This window comes from Ovis canadensis, chromosome 16, assembly GCF_042477335.2.
Source record: "Ovis canadensis isolate MfBH-ARS-UI-01 breed Bighorn chromosome 16, ARS-UI_OviCan_v2, whole genome shotgun sequence".
NCBI classification, from domain to species: Eukaryota; Metazoa; Chordata; class Mammalia; order Artiodactyla; family Bovidae; genus Ovis; species Ovis canadensis.
Genome location: NC_091260.1, coordinates 54500116 through 54524404, shown reverse-complemented (window position 1 = coordinate 54524404; position 24289 = coordinate 54500116). Strand labels below are relative to the sequence as shown.

The 24289-nt window shown below is 34.9% G+C and overlaps 1 protein-coding gene across 4 annotated transcripts in view; it reads right to left on the bottom strand.

The window, feature by feature from the left end:
- ZFR (zinc finger RNA binding protein) overlaps positions 1-24289 on the bottom strand; it is an 84767-nt gene that overhangs the window by 5967 nt on the left and 54511 nt on the right. For 2 of the 4 annotated variants that reach the window (XM_069556111.1, XM_069556110.1), the window contains 7 exons: positions 23856-24018; positions 22563-22768; positions 21719-21869; positions 19280-19421; positions 14638-14735; positions 13681-13776; positions 3-114 (listed from right to left, as the gene is read on the bottom strand). In XM_069556111.1, the coding sequence (XP_069412212.1) occupies positions 3-114; positions 13681-13776; positions 14638-14735; positions 19280-19421; positions 21719-21869; positions 22563-22768; positions 23856-24018 (968 nt within the window). The remainder of the gene's footprint in view (positions 1-2; positions 115-13680; positions 13777-14637; positions 14736-19279; positions 19422-21718; positions 21870-22562; positions 22769-23855; positions 24019-24289) is intronic. The other 2 variants (XR_011249617.1, XR_011249616.1) reach the window with 1 other exon arrangement.

Here is a 24289-nt window from a genome sequence, read left to right as displayed (position 1 = left end):
ACCTTTAAGAATAATCCCTGAAGAAATGCACTCAAAAACTCTTCTCAGAGCATCTCCAGGGCTTTGAGGACTAGAAGCACTACTGATTGCTTTCTCTACTAGTAACTCCATCGCCTAAAAACAAAAACATAAAAATGTGTTTGACAGCTTACAGCCCAAAGGAATTATTCATTTTCAGAATGACAAAATACTTATGAAACCGTCATTAAAAACTTTAGAGATTGGGGCTTTCCTGATTGCTTGGTAGTGAGGAATCCACCTGCCAGTGTAGGGAACGTGGGTTTGATCCCTGGTCCGGGAGGATCCCTTATGCTGCAGAGTAACTACGCCCGTTGCCACACTATTGAGACTGTGCTCTAGAGTCTGGGAGCTGCAACTACTGATGAGCCCATGGGCCACAACTGCTGAAGCCTGAGTGCCCTGGAGCCTGTGCTCTGCAATAGGAGAAGCCATCGCAATGAGAAGCCTGTGCATGATAACTGGAGAGAAGGCCCTGCTCGCCTCAACTAGAGCAAAGTCCACACAGCAAAGAAGATCCAGTAAAGCCAAAAATAAAAACAAACAAGAAAATTATTAACAAAAAATTTTAAAGATTGAGAAAATCACACTGAACAAGTCACAAAATTAGAAAATAAAAATTACATGTAATATAAAATTAAAAACAATAAAAAAAGGCAATATATAACTTATATCTTAAAAATTATTTTGGAATGTGTACTTAATGAAGAAAAATAGATTAATGGGTTTTTTGTTTTAGATTTTCAGTTACTGCTATCCTTTTCCATTAAAATATGACAGTCCTTAAAATTCTTTAGATATTTAGGGCTCACATATACTTGTTCTTTAATGCCTACATACTAATACTACTGAAGAGCTATAGCAAGACCATATTCTACCAAGTAAAGATGACTTTCATTTTTTCTTTAAGAACAATTATCTAAATTTTCATTTAACATACAACTGTACTTCTATTATCCTTAAAATATAAATTATACTTTCACTGTAAATTATACTTGAGACTCAAAATGAGTTAATATCAATGAATAAAAGAAAGAAGTATGGATTTAGATCCAGAAAGCATTTTGAAGAGTTTATTAGAAAAATCTGCTTCCATTTAGATTCTAAAAATTAAGATATAATGTACAATTCAGTGGGTTTTAGTACATTTACAAAGTTTTCAACCGTAACCATTTTCTAATTCCAGAACATTTTATCACCATCAAAGAAACTCCATACCTACTAGTAGCCATTCTCCATTCTCTTTCCTCAGCCCCTGGGAACCAATAAACCACTTCCTATTTATATAGATTTGCATTTTCTAAATATTTCATACAAATGGAACCATATAACAAGTCATTTTTTGTGTCTGGTTTCTTTTACTTAGCATTATGTTTAAGGTTTATCCACATTGCAGCTTTTACTCAAATTTTAAATAAAATCACGAGTAACAATTCAAAGAATCTAAACAGACTGAAACTAGAATGAAACCCTTAAAATGATAATGAAGTTTAAAATACTGAGGATCCATTTTTAGTTGTGTACTTAAAAAACTCATAGATTTAATTAAGAGTAAAAACTACATTCACCTACTCACCCCAAGGCCATTACTCAGATCTTTTAAGTAAGAATAATTCTTAAAAGACTGGACATGTGGAGGTTTTAGTTCCAAACAAATGAGGAATAAATTGTAAGAGAGATACGAATCTGAAGAGAGAGTACACATAAAAAGCTAAAAAAAAAAAAAAAAGACGACAGCTAGAAGCATGAAGTTTAAAAATCTGAGAAAAACAGGTGTTAATAATGATAGATGTAAATTACAACAACAAAAAATTAAGATGGTTCAGTCTAATTCAGCTGAAGAACGTAGGAAGTTATTCAAGACACTTAAAGTTGTTCAAGACACAAGACCCTTAAAGAGTCTTCATTTAAAAATTTTAGTATTTTAAGGTGTCAGCTTCAGTTATCTAGGCAACTCTATGAATGCATATTAAACACTTTTCCTGTTCAGACAATTATTATTTCAAGATGTCCAAAAGATTGAAATCTTTGAAATTAAGGATTGTCAATTGTCATTTATGGAACCCCTTTGCCTAGCATAAATGGCTGGCATATAGAAAATACTTAATAAGTATCTATGATCAGAATACTTTTGGAAAGAAATGTGAAAATAATCCTGCTAATTAAAGAAATCAAGGGTTGTAATTAACAAGTTACTAAAATACAAAATTGATGTCTTAAAATACACACCATTCCAAAAATACCTCAAATTTATAAGTACTTTTAGAGAATGTTAAGGGAAAAACAAAGGTTCAATAATCAGCTATAACACAAGTGCGTGCATACTAAGTGCTCAGTCATGTCCAACTCTGCAATGCTAAGGACTGCAGCCTGCCAGGCTCCTCTGTCCATGGGATTCTCCAGGCAAGATTACTGGAGTGGGTTTTCATGCCCTCCTCCAGGGGATCTTTCTGACCCAGGGACTCAACCTGAGTCTCTTAAGTCTCCTGCGTTGGCAGGTGCGCTTTTTTAACTACTAGCACCACCTGGGAAGCCCCAGAATATAGATATGTCAAGATACAAAAATATTAAAGGTAATCAATGCTTTTTAAAAACCTGCTTATTGACTGACCTCTAGTGGGAATATGTAATTTATACTTATGTATTAAGATAGAAACTAAGTAAGAACCAAGAAAGAAATTTATGAATCACATATATTGAATCACAGTAAAACTAAGTCAACTATCTGCCTTCTGAGATCATTTGCTGTGAAGCAAGCAATTTAAAAATGTTAATTTTCTACGGAACATGGCTGGTCTCCAAGCAGATGTCTACAGTTAGGAAAGCAACAAAAGTAGAACATAGGAGGTTTATATACTCTTAAATGCATGCATTCAAAAGTAAAAGGACCAAAAAAGTAAAAGGACAACATCAAAGACAAACAGAATCAAATAAGGGAAATGATTACTTAGGCAATAATGTAAAGGATTCTGATGGCAAAAGTTACTTAAAATAGAAATGCTCTCTTAAATATTATATGTTAAATGACATGAAATCCAGGATTGCAATATTTGCTTTAGGAAAACATTCATGTGGTATATATTCTTCCTTCCCATCTTTAACAGTAGTAACTTACTCCTACAAGCGAAAAGAAAGTTATTTGCCCTGTGATGTCAGTGTTCTATCATTTAGAATCTCCTCACTGGTTCTAAAACTGACAGACAGGAGCTCTCTCACTACAAGTCATCATCACTAAAATCTAATACACTCTTCCAAAAAAAAAATAGGGTTTTCCAGGTGGTTCAGATGGTAAAGAATCTGGCTACAATACAGGAGAGTGGGTTTGATCCCTGGGTCAGGAAGATCACTTGGAGAAGGGAATGGCTACCCACTCTAGTATTCCTGCCTAGAGAACTCCATGAACAGAGGAGCCTGGGAGTTACAGTCCATGGGGTTGCAAAGACCTGGACACACGGAGCAACTAACACTTGAAAAATAAAATATGTGAAAAGATATGTGGAGCACATAATTTAACTGCTGTATGAACAAAAAGAACAATTATGGCCTCTCAGCATCTTCTGTGGGGACTATCTCATCATTTCACAGATAATTCTTTTTTTTTTTTTAAATAAAAAAAAATAAAATTCACATAATATAAAGTTAACTATTTTAAAGTGAACACTTCAGTGGCATTTAGTACACCTACTATTATTATGCTGAACAACAGCCACCTCTATCTAGTTCAAAACATTTCTATTACTCCAAAGTAAAACCCTCGGCCCATCATACAGTTTCTCCTCATTCTCTCATTCTCTAAGCCTCAGGCAACTGCCAACCTTCCTCTATCTATCTGGATCTGCTATTCTGGATATTTTATACAAATGCCATCATATAATGCATAATTTTTTGTGTCTGGCTTCCTTCCCTTGGCATGATGTTTCGGAGGTTCATCCATGACAGATCATTTTCTTTCATAAAATATTCCTTAGCTTAATGTAGATTTAAAAAATAAAATATACAATAAACATTAAAACACTAACTTTTTGCAAAAAAAAAAAAAAAAAAAAAAAGGCCTTTTTGCAATTTACAGCAGGTATACCACTCTAAAGGAGTACTAATCTAAAGGAGATTTCTATTCTACACAGCAATTCTTAAGTCAGATCAACCTTACAAGAGAATTTACCTATAGCTTTCTTTACTCATCACTATAGATTTAGGACAAAAGAAGAACTAACTTGAAGGCAGTATATTATTTGCTGTACTCATTGTAGTGGTAAACATTAAAGGCAGGTGTTAGGACTTAGATTTATTCAAAGTAAGTAATCTGAAAGCTAAACAAAACTGAAGATCAAGTTCACAAGAACTTCAAGTTTCTTTCATGCAAACCAAGAAAAAAGCTACTCTCTGCTTAAGGTGACAGTACAAAGCCAAATCGCAAGATCTTTTGCCCCCCAGACCTGGTTATGATTAAAGAATTATGTATGAAGCACACTACCATCCCCCAAACAAATATAAAATGGCTTCAATTAAATGGAGGAAAAGGCCAGTGAAAGAGTATTTCTAAGAAAGTGAGTGGGCTTGGGCAACTCTCCATTTACAGTTCCCTAACTGGCTCTATAGAAGAAAATGGGGAAGGGGTTGGCAGTTGAGTGGGAAAAAAAATCCAAAAATTTCACCAGAACTCTCCCAACTCAGAGAGTAAGAACAGGTCATGTTGTGGGCAGCCTGAGGCAAAGAAATTTTTCTAAACATAACCACCTTTCATCCAAAAAGAGAAAGGAAAAGCAACAGAATTCATCAGTTTGAAGGCTCTTTGCGGAAGACAGGTAGGGAAAAGTAAAATTCCAATTATCCACATCTAATTATCTCTAAGAATAGAGAGAGATTTGACTAACATGCAGATAAAACAAACAAACAACAAAAAAAAATAAGATCTTTCGAAGGAGGAATAGGGGGAAATTAATATCAAAGCCTGCTCTGAACTCTCAATGCAAGTTTCCCAAAGTGGCTTCACACACCTCAAACCTTCTGCTGATTCAGGTAAACAGAAAGCTGTTCTTGAAAGGAGATGGTGAAGAGTTTCAGGAAAAAACCAGAGCAAATTCTGCACAGGCAAAGGCTCTAGGAGGCCATCGTGGGTTTTAAATCTGAAGCCTAAAGGTGTGCCAAGGGAATCTATCTCAAAGACTACCACAGCACACTGAATTAGGGAACAGAAGACAGAAAGCCCATGTCTGGAAACTCCCTGGCAGTCCTGTAGTTAGGACTCAGAGCTTTCATTGCTGGGGCCTGGGTTCAATACCTGGCCAAGGAACTAAGTTCCTTACATGAGGCAGCCAAAAAAAAGAAACAGGACACACTCAAGAGAGAAAGCCAAACACTACTCCTTTCCGTAAGCAATCCTTAAAGCAGAGCTCACGGGGGAAGAAACAGAAGTATTTTAAAAGGTGTGAATAAACTAAGACAGCTCTTGTTTGCATGTTTTAGTATCAAAGAATGACTTAGAAATAGAACTGACAATGCTAAGCCCTAAAGAAATGAAAAAAACTGAAACAAACCAGGCGTGTTATCTTTGAATTTGGGTGGAACACAGAGTGAAATATTTCCTATGGGCTTTGAGAGTCCCTTGGACTGCAAGGAGATCCAACGAGTCCATCCTAAAGGAAATCAGTCCTGAATATTCATTGGAAGGACTGATGTTGTAGCTGAAACTCCAATACTTTGGCCACCTGATGCGAAGAGCTGACTCATTTGAAAAGCATCATCTTTCCTGATGCTGGGAAAGACTGAAGGCAGGAGGAGAAGGGGACGACAGAGGATGAGATGGCTGGATGGCATCACCAACTCAATGGATATGAGTTTGAGTAAACTCTGGGAGTTGGTGATGGACAGGGAGGCCTGGCGTGCTGCAGTCCATGGGGCTGCAAAGAGGTGCACACAACTGAGCGACTAAACTGAACTGATGGACTCTGAATGATACCGTTAAGTCACTGCTTTTAATAAATGTATCCATCTGGTGCAAATATTGAGAAGGAGATTTTGTATGTGTAAGGACAGACAGTATGTGAGAACTCTGTACTTTCTGCTCAGTTTTGCTGTGAATCAAATTTTTATTATTTAAAAAATAATATTTATTTAGAAAATAATTTATTCTGGAAGACTTATAATTTAAGGGAATGAAGATACAAGTGTCAACATTTTGAGTTATAGAGAACTTAATAAATAAAAAAACCAATAAAATTAAAACCTCAAGGTTGAAATGAAAAGGAAGACTGCAGAACTAATTAAGCAAACTGAACATTACTATAAAACTAATAAATGAATTATAAATAGTAAATATTGGGACATGGGTGAAAACCAAATTACTGCCAAAGAAACAGTAACAGGGGACAAAAGAGGAAAGAGAACAAAGATTAAAACAATCACAAAGATAATAAATATATAGGACAAAGGGAATTCAATATAAGGGTAATTGGTGCTAGATAGCATATTCAAAAGCAGAGACATTACTTTGCCAACAAAGGTCCATCTAGGCTATGGGTTTTCCAGTGGTCATGTATGGATGTGAAAGTTGGAATGTGAAGAAAGCTGAGTGCCGAAGAATTGATGCTTTTGAACTGTGGAGTTGGAGAAGACTCTTGAGAGTCTCCTGGACTGCAAGGAGATCCAGCCAGTCCATTCTGAAGGAGATCAGTCCTGGGTGTTCTTTGGAAGGACTGATGCTAAAGCTGAAACTCCAATACTCTGGCCACCTCATGCGAAGAGTTGACTCACTGGAAAAGACTCTGATGCTGGGAGGGATTGGGGGCAGGAGGAAAAGGGGACGACAGAGGATGAGATGGCTGGATAGCAACACCAACTTGATGGACATGAGTTTGGGTGAACTCCAGGAGTTGGCGATAGACAGGGAGGCCTCGTGTGCTGCAATTCATGGGGTCGCAGAGTCGGACACAACTGAGCGACTGAACTGAACTGAAAATAGAGGATCATATTAATCATTTGTCAAATGTGCAGACAAAGATTTCAGTGAAATGACAACACTAACAACAGATTCCAGGACATTATTGGTTAAGTTACTAAAATTCAAGGATAAAGACAGAATTTTTTTAGCAGAAAAAGTAAAGGCAAGAAAATTAGGCTGGACTTATGGTAGCTCAGATGGTAAAGAATCTGCACAAAATGCAGAAGACCTAGGTTCAATCCCTGGATCGGGAAGATCCCCTGGAGAAGGGAATGGTTAACCACTTGAGGATTCTTGCCTGGGGAATTCCATAGGCAGAGGAGCTAGGAGGGCTACAGTCCATGGGGTCACAGAGTTGGTGACCCCATGACTAAGTGATTAACATAAACTAGATTTAGCAATACTCAATGCTGAAAGATAATGGAGCGGCACCAAGAAATGGAGGAGAAAAAATTGCGACCTAACAATATATTTTTCAATAAAGTAATGGTAATTTGCAAGGATTCTCAAACATGAAAGAAATTTTAAAAACTTAAAACACTTTTTGATAAAAACTACATGATAATAAAATGCAGTCAACCAAGAAATAAAAAGAGGAAACCCCAGTAAAGCCCTAGTGGTTGGCACCAAAGCATTTAAATAGAGAACATTAAATAATTAAAGGGAATATATTGACACATAAGGTAAATGTAGTTATTTTTAAACCTTTAAGATTTAAAAAGCATTAAGTGTAAACTTTCCTGTTTTCTAAGTGGAATCAGCATTCACTGAGTAAAACAGATAAATCAAGAAACAGGTTTTGACACATTAAAATAAATGAATGAAACAAATGAAAAAAAAATGAACAAAAACCCAAGAGGACAGGAGGAGTAGGAGGAAGTGATCATTTTCTCAGCTTTTATAGATGAGAGGTTAACAGACATTATCTAAAATTGTTAAACAGATGCATGAAAATACCACATAAAACGATATGGTCAACAACTAATTGTCTAAATAATCAGAAAAGAAACATATTCACACATAGAAAAGAACAAGAAAAGGATAAGAATTATGGCAAAGGATAGAAAAGTACCAGAAACATATCAGATAAATGCTAATAAAAACTAGAGTTTAGGAGGGTGCAGTATAGCACCCTTCATGAAATATATGAAGGGGATTTAGAGGTTAAATTTCCAGCTTTTAGATAAGAAAGTCACAGGTATATAAGTGCACATAGGGAATATCGTCAACAATATTGTAGTAATTGGTCTTACTGCAGTAATCTTTTCACAATGTGTTAAAATATGGAATTACTATGTTGTACACCATAAAACTAGTAAAACTGCACTATAATTGTCTTTTTAAAAAGGCTAGAGTTTTGGCAGAAAGTGTTAATTAAATGCCCTTTAGAATGACAAAAAGTTCAAACTCACAATAATGATATAATTATTAAATGTTTTTATGTCCTAAATGTTACTGCAACAAAATAATACAGTACAAACTCTAAAAAACACAACAGAAAGAGCAGATTTTAACTTATCTTTGTCACTCCATGGACAGATAAAGTAGACAAAAAATATGAAGGAAAAGAGATAGAAAAACAAAGTAACTGATGAAGTTGAACTAAGAGGTACATATTATATGCTGAGAACACATTTTTTAAAGTGCCCACACTTTATAAAAACTGTACAGATTAGACCACAAAGAAAATCTTAAGATTCCCCATATTGCAAATAGAATATATTTTCTGCTTCCCAGGTGGCTCAGAGTAAAGAATCTACCTGTCATACAGGAGACTCAGGTTTGATCCTTGGGACAGGAAGATATCCTGGAGAAGGAAATGGCAACCTACTCCAGTAATCCTAGCCTGGGAAATCCCACAGACAGAGGAGGCTGGTGGGCTATAGTCCATTGGGTTGCAAAAAGTCAGACATGACTTAGCAACTAAACAGCAACAGAATATATTTACTGGATTATATGCTAGATGGGGAAACAGTGGAAACAGTGTCAGGCTTTATTTTTGGGGGCTCCAAAATCACTGCAGATGGTGACTGCAGCCATGGAATTAAAAGATGCTTACTTCTTGGAAGAAAAGCTATGACCAACCTAGAGAGCATACTCAAAAGCAGAGACATTACTTTGCCAACAAAGGTCCATCTAGTCAAGGCTATGGTTTTTCCAGTGGTCATGTACGGATGTGAGAGACTGTGAAGAAGGCTGAGTGCCGAATTGATGCTTTTGAGCTGTGGTGCTGGAGAAGACTCTTGAGAGTCCCTTGGACTGTAAGGAGATCCAACCAGTCCATTTTAAAGGAGATCATCCCTGGGTGTTCTTTGGAAGGAATGATGCTAAAGCTGAACTCCAGTACTTTGGCCACTTCATGCAAAGAGTTGACTCATTGGAAAAGACCCTGATGCTGGGAGGGATTGGGGGCAGGAGAAGAAGGGGACGACAGAGGATGAGATGGCTGGATGGCATCAGTGACTCGACGGACCTGAGTCTGAGTGAACTCCGGGAGATGGTGATGGACAGGGAGGCCTGGCGTGCTGAAAGAGTCGGACACGACTGAGTGACTGAACTGAACTGATGCTAGAAAAATGGAAGTTATTTACAAAAGAAAGAGCAACTCTTCTTCAGTCATGTAGCATTAAAAAACTGCCTCAAAATTACTCTTGGCTTAAAGACAACACTGAAATCAATTTCAAACTGCAGAGAATATAAAGAGAAAATATTACATATATAGCCAAAACCTACGTTCAGCCTTAAATAACACCTTTAAAATTTATCTATATAATTAAAGAATGAGTAAATTAAACAAGTATCCAACTCAAGAAGTTTGGGGGAAAAAAAAAGAAATTAAACCCAAGGAAAATAGAAAATTAGAGATGAAATTAGAAATTAATGAATTATGGGAGGGTGGACAGGAGGGAGGTCCAAGCGGGAAGCTATGCATGTATTCATATAGTTGATTTACTTCATTGTACAGGAGGAACTTATACAACATTATAAAGCAATTATATTCCAATTATAAAAAGAAATTAATGGATTACTAAGAAGGAAAATAGCATATCTGGCAGCTAAATCCAAGGAGCTGGCTCTCTGAGGCGAGAGGGAAAAAAAAAGGCAAAATGGATAAATTACTGCCTAAGTTGACTCACTGGAAAAGACCCTGATGCTGGGAGGGATTAGGGGCAGGAGGAGAAGGGGACGACAGAGGATGAGATGGCTGGATGGCATCACCTACTCGATGGACCTGAGTTTGAGTGAACTCCAGGAGTTGGTGATGAACAGGGAGGCGCGGTGTGCTGCCAATTCATGGGGTCGCAAAGAATCGGACACAACTGAGCGAGTGAACTAAAAGGATATAATGTTGAGAGCTATTTAAATGTCAAAATACTGACATTCTGGTGTGCTTTAAACTACCAAAATACTGGTATTTTATGTTATATGTACATGATTCCAAAGACTGGCCAGCAGCTTTCTCTGCCCTCCCTGATTTGTCCATCATTACTGTGCCAAGGCCCATGTTCCCCCAGTTCCTTTGACCTGTGCATCCTCTCTTTCCACTCAGTTCTTACAGCTCTGCACCCTCAAAGCAGAGAGGGTCCCTTGAAGTTTATGGCTCTTTCTGAGAAAGAGAAAAAGCAAGGTGTAGGGTAAAGGCCCATCTGCAGTGAGACTTGCAGACTTCAAGAATAGCTGAGGAGTGCCTGAGAGTCCAGTCTCAAAAGTACTGAAGCTTAGATATACTACAACAGAAAAAGTCTCAAGGACACCTGGGTTGTACGGACTGAAGCTGAAAGAAGCAGGAAGTAAAATGATAATGTAGAATGCTTCTACATATTAAAAAAAGTTTAAGTTATATAATGCACATACATTTTTATATTAAAAATCTATCAATAATTCAATGAATTTTCATCACAAGTAAATACTGAAACACCTATTGGTTATTTTGCTCCAATACTGCACCTGCTATTACTGACTAATCAATCAGAGAATTGAAACAATAAAGATGCTATAATAGGCATTTTTAAAACTTTAAGAGCACAGAACTCTATTATATAAAAATTTGAGTATCTGGTTGAATGGGTCAATTTTTCTAGGAAAAGTTGCCAAAATTAACCCCAGGAGAAGGAAAAATTAACAAAACAGTTACTCACAATAAAAGAAATCAAGAAAGCGCTACCCTCTTTATAAGGGCCTGGGAACTGATAGTGTCAAATGAATTTTACAAATGATCAAAAAACAGTATTTTTGATGATCCTAAAAACTGTTTCAGAGTTCAGAGAAAGAACAAAAGTTCTAAATTAATTTTTATAGAATTAGTCCAAATCTAACAAAGAAGACAAAAATAAAACAAAAAACTTCATCAAACTGAACAAAATGGCAGTCAAGTTCTTTTGGAAAAAGAACACGAGAAAAACAAAACAAAACAAAATACACTTAAAACAAAAACAGAAACAAAACCCTGAAACAGTGCAAGATGGTGTTTATAATGAGCAGCAGAGAACGGAGAGGGGGAAACTGATGAAAAGGACATCAGAAGTTTAAAACACACTATGAAGTTTTAAAAATTAAAAGAAATTAAGGACTTCTTTGGTGGTCTAGAGGTTAAGAATCCACTTTGCAATGCAGGGGACATTGGTCCAATTTCTGGTTGGGGAACTAAGATGCCACATGCCACAGGAGAACTAAGCCCATGAACTCCAACTGTAGAAGCTCAAGCACTCTAGAGCCTGTGCTTGGACTAGGATCCATGTACTGTGAGGAAAAATCCCACAGGACACAATGCAGATTCCGTGTGCCATAACTAGACTCGATGCAGCCAGTTAAAGAAATACGTAAAAAATCAATAGAAAAAAGCGTTTAACAGAGAAGACTGAGGAATGAAAGACTATTGTAGAAACAGGCCTGCAACAAAAGAACTTTGGTTTAAGAAAGGGTTCCTCTTCCTCAGTGCCATTGATAACGAGTATCGACAACCAAAAATATCTCCAAACATTACCAAATGTCCCCTGGGGGCAAAACTGAAATGCGGCTGAGAACCACTGGTTTATGATAATGGTGATATTTCAAAATGGAGGTTGGGAGAACGAACATCACTACTAAATAAAATGCTAAATGGTATTGGAATAACTGACGATTGGTCTGGAAAGACATATTGCTGGATCTACCTCTAGTCCATTTATGATTTTCAAATTAATTTATAATTATACAAATAATGTCTGTATATTTTATCCTAGTAAAATCCAAACATTATAGATCTCTAACCTAAGCCCACTTCTCACTACTGAGAGACAACTCCTGTTGTAATACAGAATATATCCTTCCAGGAGTAAATAAGCAAACATCTATAATAAACATAACTTGATTGGGGGAAAAAAGCTCTAGAAGAAAGCATGTGAATAATCTATAACCTAAAACATATGAGAGAGTATTTTGTAGACAGAATACAAAGTTGTTAAGTCATAAAACACTAATGGATTAGAATTTGTGAAAATTTTAAACCTTTTATAAAACAGCAAAAATTATTAAGTTGAAAAGCAAATGAAAACTAGAAAAATTATTTTAATATAGGTAAGTGCTAATTTCTTACAGAAATTATAAATTATGAGAAATATGAATAATAGGAATTGGCAGTTAAGAGAAAAATACTTATAAATGCCAATAATTACTTAAAGAAATTAAAGTAAAAAATGAGACTCCATTTTTTACCTAACGTGTTAAGAAGTGTGATCTTATCCCAAAGTTAGTGAGGATGTGAAGAAAATGCTAAGTTCAACAATTTTTGGTAGTTTTAAATGATCCACCTTTCCCAGTTACAATCAAAACATGTTCTTTGACCTTGGAATTCTATAGCAATTGACCCTAGCCATCACATGTATATAATACTCATAAAAGCATAACCACAATACAATGAAAATTTAATAGCAAAAGACTGCAAACAATGCAACTGTCCATCAGACAGATACCAGTTAAATAAAATATGGCATGTCCATACACAGGAAATACCAAGTAGTCAATATAGCTCTCAAAGAGCTCCCAGAATTAAGATAACCCTGGCTAGTCAACTCTCCCTAACCCAACTCTAGAATCTGTAGGTTCAGTTATACTTTTGAATGATCCTTCTATATCTGAATTTTTGCTATTTAGAAACTCAAATATTTGAACATCAGAGATATTTGCACATAAATAAAAAAATAGGAATATACACGATGTGCATATAAGCATTTCTCCTTCTTGGAAAAAAAATCACAACAAATTGTGCCATGATAACTTGCCTTTAAATGATGAGAAGGCTTTCACTTCTTATTTTGTGCCTTTCTGCATTATTTGAATTTCCTAATTTTATGCATTTTTTTGGATAATGCTTATTTTTAAATGTTAAAAATTCCTTATACATCATTAAAATATCAACAAAATCCTGCATAGGGAGATTAATAGCTCACTTAAAATTTTCTTTGTATCTTTATATATGTACAACTAATAATTGCATCTATAAAAGTAATAAACACTGTGTGAAGAGTTAAAAAAAAAAGAGGAAAATACAAAAAGAAAATCAAGTATAATTCTTAGCAAGTTAAACAGTCTGATAAGACCCTAGGATTTCTCATGAGAAAAAGAAAAAACTCCATTTAGGAAATGGAAATAAAGCTGATAATTAGATGTAAGATAAGGCTATAAAAAACTGCAGAAATATTTCTGAGATGTTTATTTTTCACATACAGTTACATATTACTTACCCAGCTTGGAAAATCAGACCAAGTTGGAACTCGCTGACAGAGGTCCCGGAGAATACGTATGATAATCACACAGGACTGTAGACCATTAGCTCTAGCCTTGAGAGCAACACAAAAATCAACTGAATTAATCTTAGAAATATTAAAAATATCCCTTGATGAAAAAAAAGTTAAAATACCACTGTTCAATGGAAGCTCAGATAAAAATAAAACAAAAATAACCACACTTAAAATTGGATTCTATGAGCTGCCATTTACAGCAATATTTTATGCCAGGGTTAGTATTTAAAAGCTGATATTTTAGGTCAAAGTAAACAGATTATACAAGAATAATTGTTCTTGATCCCCTGTGAACCTTGACCTGTGTTCATTTAAATCAGTAAACTTAAAAAAAAAGTCTGCCTACGTTAGAAATAAAAGAAAAAGTAAAGAGCTAAAAAGTTTGTCTAGGGACTGAAAGATTAAGGAAATCTGTTTGGTTTCCTTTCTGTGCCTTTGCATAACTGCAAAGTCACTAAACCAAACAGCTGCTTCCTCACCTTTCATTCCCTACACTTATTAACTTAAGAGAAAGAGGGGAAAAAATCTTAAAACTATACACAAAGCTTTAAACACATATTCCATTATTTAAAGCAAAGTTAATCTGCAGCCTTATGGAATATAATATATATACACAAACATGTGATGTTCCTGAACAAGTCAGCTTCAAATATAGCCACTAAAAATAAAAATAAAAAAACCCAAACTACAAAACACCCCCAAAATCCTAGTTTATTGTCAAATTAATAGTACCTGCAATATGCAGATCTTCATACCCAGCTTTCTATGTTAACATATTTTCTGATATTTAAAGTAGTATTGCTTGGGCAATCTTTTGAAATGTTTAAACACAGTTAAACATGTTGTACTGAACTACTCTCTCATAAGGCTACAAGAAAAAAGTAAAATGATGTTCCGAACCTGGAACCACTTAGCGTGGCGTAGAGCAGCCAGAGCGTCAAGGCATTTTTGCCTGTCCAAGACGTCCGGTGGGTCTTTCACCATACCCGAGGTTACATCTAAAATGGATTGAATTGGCAAAATGCAGTGAGGAATGGGTGTTTGACCAGGTGAGCAAGACACTTCCTTAAAGTAGCATCAGTGTCACACGAGCCATTTGAGGGTTTTGTCAGCACTTTAAAGTAACCCAGGAAGTTATTTAACAAATTTACATAAATCTAATATGAAGATCAAGAATTGAACTCTTTTAGAAATATAATAAGTAATTTCTACAAATATAAACCCTACCCCACCAAAAGAAAATCAAAAGGAAGGATTACTGGATACAGTGCACCAGCACAAAGACAACAAGAGGGAACACAAAAATCCACCTTAATAAATGAGAATGTACAGTAAACTATCCTGTTTGTTCAGTATTTTAAATGGTCACAGGTTATTTTGGGACTAAAATGTCAAAGAACTAATGATAAATATGGGATGATCAATGTAGTAACAATCACAGAAAAAATAAGGAGCCAAAAACAGGCATTTCTAGGAGTTCAATGATTTCTCTTCCACAAGAGCACTTTAGTTGTAAAGGAATATGAAATGCCCTTTAAAATTCAAAGTTCCCATAAAGTATTCCAAAGAAAGAATAATTGGAGAGAAACAATGAGTAAAGTAGAAAAGGGCAACAGGAACTAGCCTGTTTAAACAGATTAAGTATAGAAATAGAACAGATACAGTAAGCAGAATGGTTTGATGATAAATATGCACAATCTTTTACGTTACAGAGTTTATAATAACTGATTTTAATCAGTTATTATATAAAATATAAATGAGTTATATAAAACTTGAGAAGAAAATCTGAACCTAAATCAGGGCAAAAACTTTATATTAATAAAACTAATTGGAGGGCCAGCTTACATTAATCTAAACATATAGATAAAATGTATATAAAAGTTGCTAATCAAACTATTCATAACTAAATCTAATTCACAATTCTTGGTGATATTTAAACATTTTCTAAATATAGGAAAATAACATGCCAGGCAAGTAATTTATTGAATTTAGCAGTCTTCTCGATAGAAAGCACCCAAATTAAAGCACATTTAGTATATGATTTAATAAATCATTGAGGGTACCAAATGAATATGAGACAAACAATGAAATATATGATAAAAGAACACATGAAGGATAATTTTAAGAGTACCACTGCAACTCTGGGCAAGTTATTTGATGGTATATTTTTATATGAACATTCAGAAATCTTAAAAGATACTTGTCCTTATTTGAGTAGAAGATATATTAAAAAGCATATTTTAAAAGTGATAAAAAATTGTATCCCTTGTCTGGGCTTTCTTTTCTTAGTTCTTACTCCTTAAACAATCAGATGGCATGGATTTTCAGAGAACATATTAGAAGGGAGATTTACAGACACTCAAAAAACACTGTGTGGCATTCTGAAAATGAACACTGAAAGAGGAACTTGGGCACTAAAAAGAGAGTAGCAAGTCAGAAATACTAGTAATTTTAAAAAACCAATAAATAACCTCAAAATCTGCAAGATCAACTACTGAATCCAAAACTATAGTGAACGTAATTAAGAAATGGGCTATTCTGAAAGAAGGAAAAAGGACACCGGAAAGCACAGCTAATTGAGGAACTAAAAAAAGAAACAACAACAAAAACCACTCCCCAAAGCAAGGTTATAGAACAAGCTGAAGAACCCTTTCCATGTCTCTTATTTATGTTATTTGCTAAAGCTAAAATGCAAATAGGTGATTTTTTAATCTCTAAAGTTTCTGAATTTTAATGTTAATTCATGTTTTAATTTCCTCCAGTGTAAGAAAAGTTTTCTTTTTGCACACAAACATTTATAACTTCGGAAATTTAAATTAATGATACAATTTCAAAGATGCCAAGACACCTATTGCAATTTAAAAACAAATTAAGAGCTATAAGTAGGAAACTTCTGTCAAATTTAGAGTGTGGATTTTTGCACCCATTCTGTATTTCAAGTGGATTAACCCCTTAGATATATTGTACTAAAATCATACTTGCTTCCTAATAACCCAGTTAACAAAACAAAAATTAATTTATTAAAAAAAAGCAAATTCTTACCCTACAAGAGGTATTTTATGAATTTTAAGGGGTTAATCACCAGTTAGAAGACACGCTGTGTCCACACTATTTTATGATTAAAAGTTAATGGGAATATATTAATTTAAATTAACATGGTTATGTAAAATATATAATCCGCCCAACAATTTAAAAACTAGTGTGAACACTGCTCAATTCTAGAAGAGACAAAGACAAAACAAACAGAACAGCCACACAAAGGACAATAAATGCCAGACTCTGCATCCAATATCCCTCTTTAAATCAAATGGCAGGTGTGACACTGAGCTTTTGAAAACCTTGGTCAAAAATCCTTCCGATGTCTTGGCAGCAACCCCTGACAGGAATCAATTCCCTCTGCTAGAAGGCTTTGGACCGGGCCTGATAAGCTAAAGGTGGAAAAAAACACACACAATACTTGACTTGCTACAGAAGAGATGCTGTAGCAAGGGTTAGAACATTTGAACATTTTAAGCTTCACGTCAATTAAAGGTTTACTTAATGTTTAACTGTCAAACACAGTACTGTAAAATAGATCTGTCATGTGTTTAACAGTTATTTGGGAAATTTAATCATATCCTTTAAATAATTTTTGGTATTAAACAGGACCATTACGCATTTAAGAGCCTACAACAACTATGTGCAAGTCACCAGTCTCACGGTTTACAAGTATTCTTCCGGCAAAGCCTTCCTTACCCTTGGACTAACTCCCCAAAGCAAGCTAGAGGCTTTAAATGATTTTAAGACACAGAGCATTCAGAGCTGCAGTGAGGGAGAATACATACCGTTATTCTGCAGCAATCTTCATAATGAGGCTAAAGACATGGTTTACTGCAGTTATCTGCAGCAAGGAACACTATCAGTGTTTCTACACTTTTTGCACATCCAACTTTTCAGCTCAGTGTCTTGAAGAAAATCTTTCAATTTTGGACTGATCATTTCTTTTACCGTAATACTTATGAGATTCAGAACAATAATTCTAACTCAAGTCTGGGTCAGACAAAAGTATAATTTTGTTTCCTTTAGAAGGGATAGGTTATTAAAGATGACTACAAATATGATAATTATTAATACTGCACAAATTTAAGTAAACCTAAATATAACTGGACAAAATGTGCTCTGAAATAAAGTTAAGTGGTTATGAGTATAATTTCATACTAAATACAGTAACTTTTATCTATAACATAATCAAAGATTTCCTTTTCAAATCCTAAGAGTCATATGCTGCATCCGAATTGATCAGATTGACTCAGAAACTGTTTTTCCAGCAATATCCACAGCCAGACCTTGAGTGGAAATTCATGCTCATATAAAAGAACCTTCACACAAAACCCACTTATTTTTAAGATAAAAGCTTATACAACGTACAAGTCCTGATATGTGGTATATCTATATTATGTATGCAAAGTTAGGCAAGTCTCTTAATGATCGCATTTTTAGTAAAAATGTTGTTTTCCTGGGTTGTGTAAAGCCCAGTGCCTTAAAAAAAAAAAGAAAAACCTGCTTTGCTGTAAGAAAACAAATTTAAAGGGATAGTAATTGAGAGCCTACTCATGCTATTTTAGACAAATTAATTTTAAGTATTCGTTTCTCCTCTATCCGTATCACAAAGAAATATTAGTGTAGACCATATAACTCCATATTCAACCAATTAAGATGTACAAAAACAACATGAAAGGAAACAAAGTAAATTTTATCTGACCCATAAAACAACAGAACCAACATACCGCAGACACTGACCATGCTTTTTGGCTTAAAAGCTTTTGAAGCTTTGAAAATGTTATAGGACAGTCCCTAAAGCAACATTGCTGGCACCAGCAGGATTTCACAGTCTACAATTGTAAAGTAAGTTAAAAACCCCTAATTGTGCTATAACTCATTAACTACGCCTACCATCATTTATTTTTCAAATCTCTGGTAGAAAAGCGGGGGTCAGATGCCCAAATCTAAGTGCATTAGGATGCTCTGCATTTATGAAAGCGCTCCAAACCAAAGAGCAACCTCAGAGAACCAGAAATATTTACCTCAGGACAAGCCAAATCCATGATTACATATATAACAATGTCTCTTAAACTGTTATGAGTATTCAACCAATTTTACTTATGAAACTCCCTTGTCTTTTTTAAAGACAAGAACAATGACTTAAGAGAAGTTAAATTTGTGGCCCTTTACTAGCAATAGTTAATTTTTCATAAGTCAACTATGCTTATGACTAAGAATAATTTAAACTTTTTCCAGAAATCTGAGGTTAGCAAGAAAAGAAAAAAAAAATCAAGAAAATGAATACTGTGAGTGTTTTATATAAAAGTACATTACTAAAAACACACTAATAAAAGATCTGGGAAATAATCTTAAGCAAAACTAGTTGCTATGTAAGTCAAATCTATCAGATTCATATGTAATGCCAGCATGTTGCCTTCTAGGGCTTAATGCCATCTTAAAGAATAGGTAAATGGAAAAAAAAGAAGTTAATAAAAAGTAGAATGTTTAATGGCTTTCCAACCTCCTTCCCTCATGTTCTCTTCTCGAATAATTGGAGATGTCAGGGTGATAGTGACTTGCATTTTGGGTTCCACACATGAGTTCAAAATTATTGCCGCTTCAGAAACAGCACATTTTATGTCATACTTCTCAGGACTTATAACCTATATAATGAAGAGTACAAGAAATTAGCTGGCCCTCTTACATTATCAAACAAAGCAGTTTCATTATGGCTCTTTCACTTTCTCACACTACTTTAACCATTTTGTAAGGACTAGATCATATACTATTTCCCTCCAAGCCTTGCAAAACAAGCAAATTATAATCTCTTGCTCCTTTTTCCTTTTAGAATTCTTTGTTGAACTAATATTTACCATTATTTGTATCATATGAGTTATCTACATGTGTGTATGCACCTTTTAGATGATGAATTTTTGGATAAAAGAAACACTGCTATAGTTATTACCATACCTTCCTAAAATAGCATCCAGGTAGCTAGTATTTGAGACTAAAATAGATACCTGAAACTAACAGGAGCCATAATTCAACCATACCCAGTGCACCTTGTCTGTGAAATCAACAGATCTACATTTTAAATCAGGGAGCAGAAACTTTTGCGCAACAGAAAAAAAACCACCCACAACAGGATTCACTGCAATTTAGTATACATGTAATAAGCTTCAGTACAGTATACATGAACAAAGGAAGACTCTAGAAATTACATGGAGTGTTCCCAGTATAGTATCTAAGTTCACTGGAAGGACTGATGCTGAAGCTTCAATAGTTTGGCCACTTGATGTGAAGATCCAACTCATTGGAAAAGACCTTGATGCTGGGAAAGACTAAGGGGAGGAGAAGGGGCAACAGAGGATGGGATGGTTGGATGGCATCATATTCAATGGATATCAGTTGGAGCAAACTTCAGGAGACAGTGACAGACAGGGAAGCGTGGTGTGCTGTAGTCCATGGGGTTGCAGAGTCGGACATGACTTAGTGACTGAACAGCAATAACAATCTAGGTTCAAATCCTAGCTCTGCTACTTTACTAATGATGTGAAGTTGGGCAAATATTTAACTCCCCTATACCCATTTTTATAAAATGGGAACAGTACAATTTATCTAACCTGTAAGACTGTAGGAAGAATGAATGAATGAACTACACAAAGAACTGAAAACAGTGCCTGGCACACAGTATCATGTAGACGTTAACTACGATAGTGATGATGATAATTCTATCTCTTCTGCTTATCCACTGTACAAGTACAGATTGATCTGGAAACTGTATTTTGTTTTGGGGCTTCCCTGATGGCTCAGATGGTAAAGAATGTGCTGTAAAGAATTAGCTTAACTACTGATTGTTCAGTTAGAATATAACATTTTCTCCTTTGTAGTTTTACAAAACACAACAATTTAAGATTTTTCTTTGTAAACTACATACTTTTTCTAAGTCCTCAAGCTTCTTTTCCTCCCTTTCACTGCCCTAGCAGCCTCAAGGAAGTATAACAAGTAGACACACAATGACAATTCTCCTGGCTCCTATGCTTAAGAAGACTCATCTACAATTTAAAAAAATCTCACATCTGGAACAATGGTAATAGACAGCAAACAACAATAAGTGCCAGAGTCATCAGAGCTCAAGTTTAATGGTATGCTTCACTATCCATTTTGGTATCAGCTGGTTTGCTGTGGTCAGGTACTATTTATCCTAACATTACTGTACAACACATACTACCAATGAAATGCCAATTCTTGAATTTCAAATACCTAAATAAGTTTTATACATTAAATTATTCAAGGAACCTTTGTTTTAAATTCTAGTCTGTGATTCTGACAAAATACTATAATAAAATTTTTTTTAATTCAAACTTAAAAACTTTTGTTTTTGTAGGACCAAAAAGGGATATTCTATTAATTGAATTTGCCACAACTTCCTGGATGGAGACAGCAACAAGTCATTGTTACCATTATAACATGTACAAAATGGAAAGTAATCATAATAAAGCTGGGAAAATTCAAATCAGAAAGTCTCTATTTTAGTTACTATACTTTATTAAAAACATGTATTCAACTAAATAGGCAAGAAGTTCATGAATTCTAAAACTTTAAGCTTACTATACATACATGGGCTTTGTTTAAAAAATAAAAATAAAAAAATGAAAATTTTCCCTGAACAACTGTCTTCTCTTATGATTCAAACCTTGGAAAAAGAATAGGAAGAGGACATGTGCTGTAGCTTTACATTTTAAAATAAATTAGCAAGATGGCTTCATGTTGAAGCGAAGCACCATAAAACCTAAAAAAACAAAGTAGAAAACTGTGCTACCAATTTGTACAATCAAGCAATTTGGAAAGTCAAGCCAAAACTTTAAAGGCTGGCTTAGGTTTAAGCTGAAGCAGTTAGTCCTGCCAAAAACTTTTGAACTAGACAAGGAGTAAAAATGAACATTTCCATAATACTTACAGCAAGCTGCTTGGGTAGGTTTTCTGCAATACGGCTTAATAATGTCTTTGAAGGTTTCTCTGAGCACAGCAAAACAAGGTTGACATTTCTATCTCCTCGGAGAAGTAATCCTTTCGCCAATACTCCCACTCGCAAAACTCCTTTTAAAGCTCTGTGGTGAAATCAAGTTATATTATGACATTTCCCTTCTTAACCACAACCATGATAATCTCTCAACACACAGTAGTAAATGAAATAATTTTTACATCATTAAAATTTGCATCAACTATAGTATAAGAACATTTAATATTTTTGGAAATACCCTTTATTTAGATAAGAAATATGAAAAAATTAATAAATCAAGAGCTAATTTCTCAGGAACAACTGAAAAGCAAAGGACATTAATGCTTTTCTGTCTCATAAATTAGAATAACAAAAGTCATGTTTAGTATACACAGATATAAAGATGTTGCTAAAGTTTGAGCTTATTCATGCTTATGGGTAAATGTGTTAAAGATAAAGTAAGCTGTTAAAAGAACGAACGAACATGAACAGATGCAACAAATGAATAAACACTGAATAGCTGAATGCAACTGGAAAACTACAACAGCTGCTTTGAAAACAGATTTGAAATAGTTTTATATAAGTTTAAATACAGTGAGTAAATTACAAGGTTGGAGATTGTATGAAATTATTTCTCATTTCAGCAGAAAGCAGCTGAATACATTTAAAATCTAACACAAGCATAACACATGTAGACTACCAGAGAATTTTTAGTCTTCGTTAACTTTTATTTCAAGTATAAGGTAAGTCTACAGAAGGAAAATCAAAACTATACAAAAGTAAAAAAACTCGGCAAACACACCTGTCTTTACCTCCCTCTTTCTTATCATCTCCCTCTTTGCTCTTGCTCTTCTCGTGTTCAGACAAGCTGTCTGAAACAAGTTTTAAAGCACGTTCAGTGATAGAAACAATCTTCTGAACTGCCTGTAATTCCTCTTCAGTTGGATAAATGGTAGCATGCTTTGTCATTACGTAACGGTCATCAGATGAGTCAGGACGACGTAAGGGCTGGAGATTGGGAAAAAAAGAGGAAACTCCATTAAAACAATGTTTCCCAAGCAAAAGTAAACTACTATTTTTCAACTACACATACGCTTGTTGCATTTTTCAGTAAGAAAGCCAGTTATACAGAATGTCCATTTAAAGCTATCTTCTCCTTTTTTTCCCATTTTGGTAAAAACAAAAATGTAAACTGTACAAAGGTACAGTATTGAAAGTGAGTATGTAAGTATGTATGTTATGCACTCAAAACAAGTTATAATACATACCATCTTAAAGTTATGAAAATACATTTTATACAACTTTAAAACCAGTTCTCAAACGTTTTGCTTTTAACAAAACAGATTTTACAAATGCTTATTCTACGGAAAGACAAATGAGAAAGAATAGGTTAAAGAGCAGGAATTTAGACTGTTTTCTTCTAAGTGCTCTCTGGAAAACCAGTACAAAGGAAAAAAAAATCTTGTTTTCTATAGTCTGAACTTATATGAAATGCTCCTCATAAGCCAGGTATCTTTTATCCAGCTTCTACAGAACGCTGACTCTCAAGATGCACCTCTTTCCTACAGTTCTAATACATCCACCGTGTGTTATCTCCAACCATTTACCTACCCCTTATGTGTTAGTTGCTCAGTTGTGTCCAATTCTGTGACCCCATGGACTCTATCTACCTACCCCTTATCATGCACTTAAATTTAGAAGTAGTGGTAGGTTTTGAATGCTAAACATTTGAAAAAAGGACTCTAAACCATACATAATGGGAAGACAGAAATAATCCTGAAGCCAAAGCAACAGCCTTCAAAATTAGTTGTTCTTGACAATCTAAAGAACAAAGGTAAAAAAAAAAACCTCTTAAGATCTGCTCCCTTAGTTTATACTGAAAAAAGAAAGATTCATGGAAATTCTACAAAGTCCTTATACATAAGTACACGAGTTGAGAAAGTATAATAAAAGGAGAGAAAATTCTAAATCAGATGAAAAACATACTGAGATTTGGATATTATTAAGCCTAAAAATTAGCTCTTCAAACTGTTATTTTCTAATGCTGAACCAGTCTTACACTTTCACTATCTATGTAAACAGAGTGGACACTCACTGCAGGCCCCTGTGGCTGAGGAGGCATGCCTGGTCGGACTCCCAGAAGGCCTAGTGGGCCCGGGGGACCATGAGGATAGCCTCCATCAGGCATTCGGCGGCGATCATCCCAATGATGCTGTTCTTCCTCCATTCTTCTCCAGTACATGTCCTCTTCGTAACGTCTGAAACATAAAGAATGATACTGTAAGCCACTTCGAAAAATACATCCCCAGAATTTACATCAGTAATAATATAGAAAGCAATAAAAAAACCCGATCAGTCTAGCTAACACCTTTCTTTCCCCCTCTATCAGATTACATTTGCTTTCATTAATTAGTGAATGAAAGTGAATCCCAGTGAACAGAAGAGAAAACAAAGATAAAAGCAAAAACAAAATTTCACAGTCTGAAGACAGAGTTGAAAAAACAAGCACCAGAAACCTCACAGTTCATT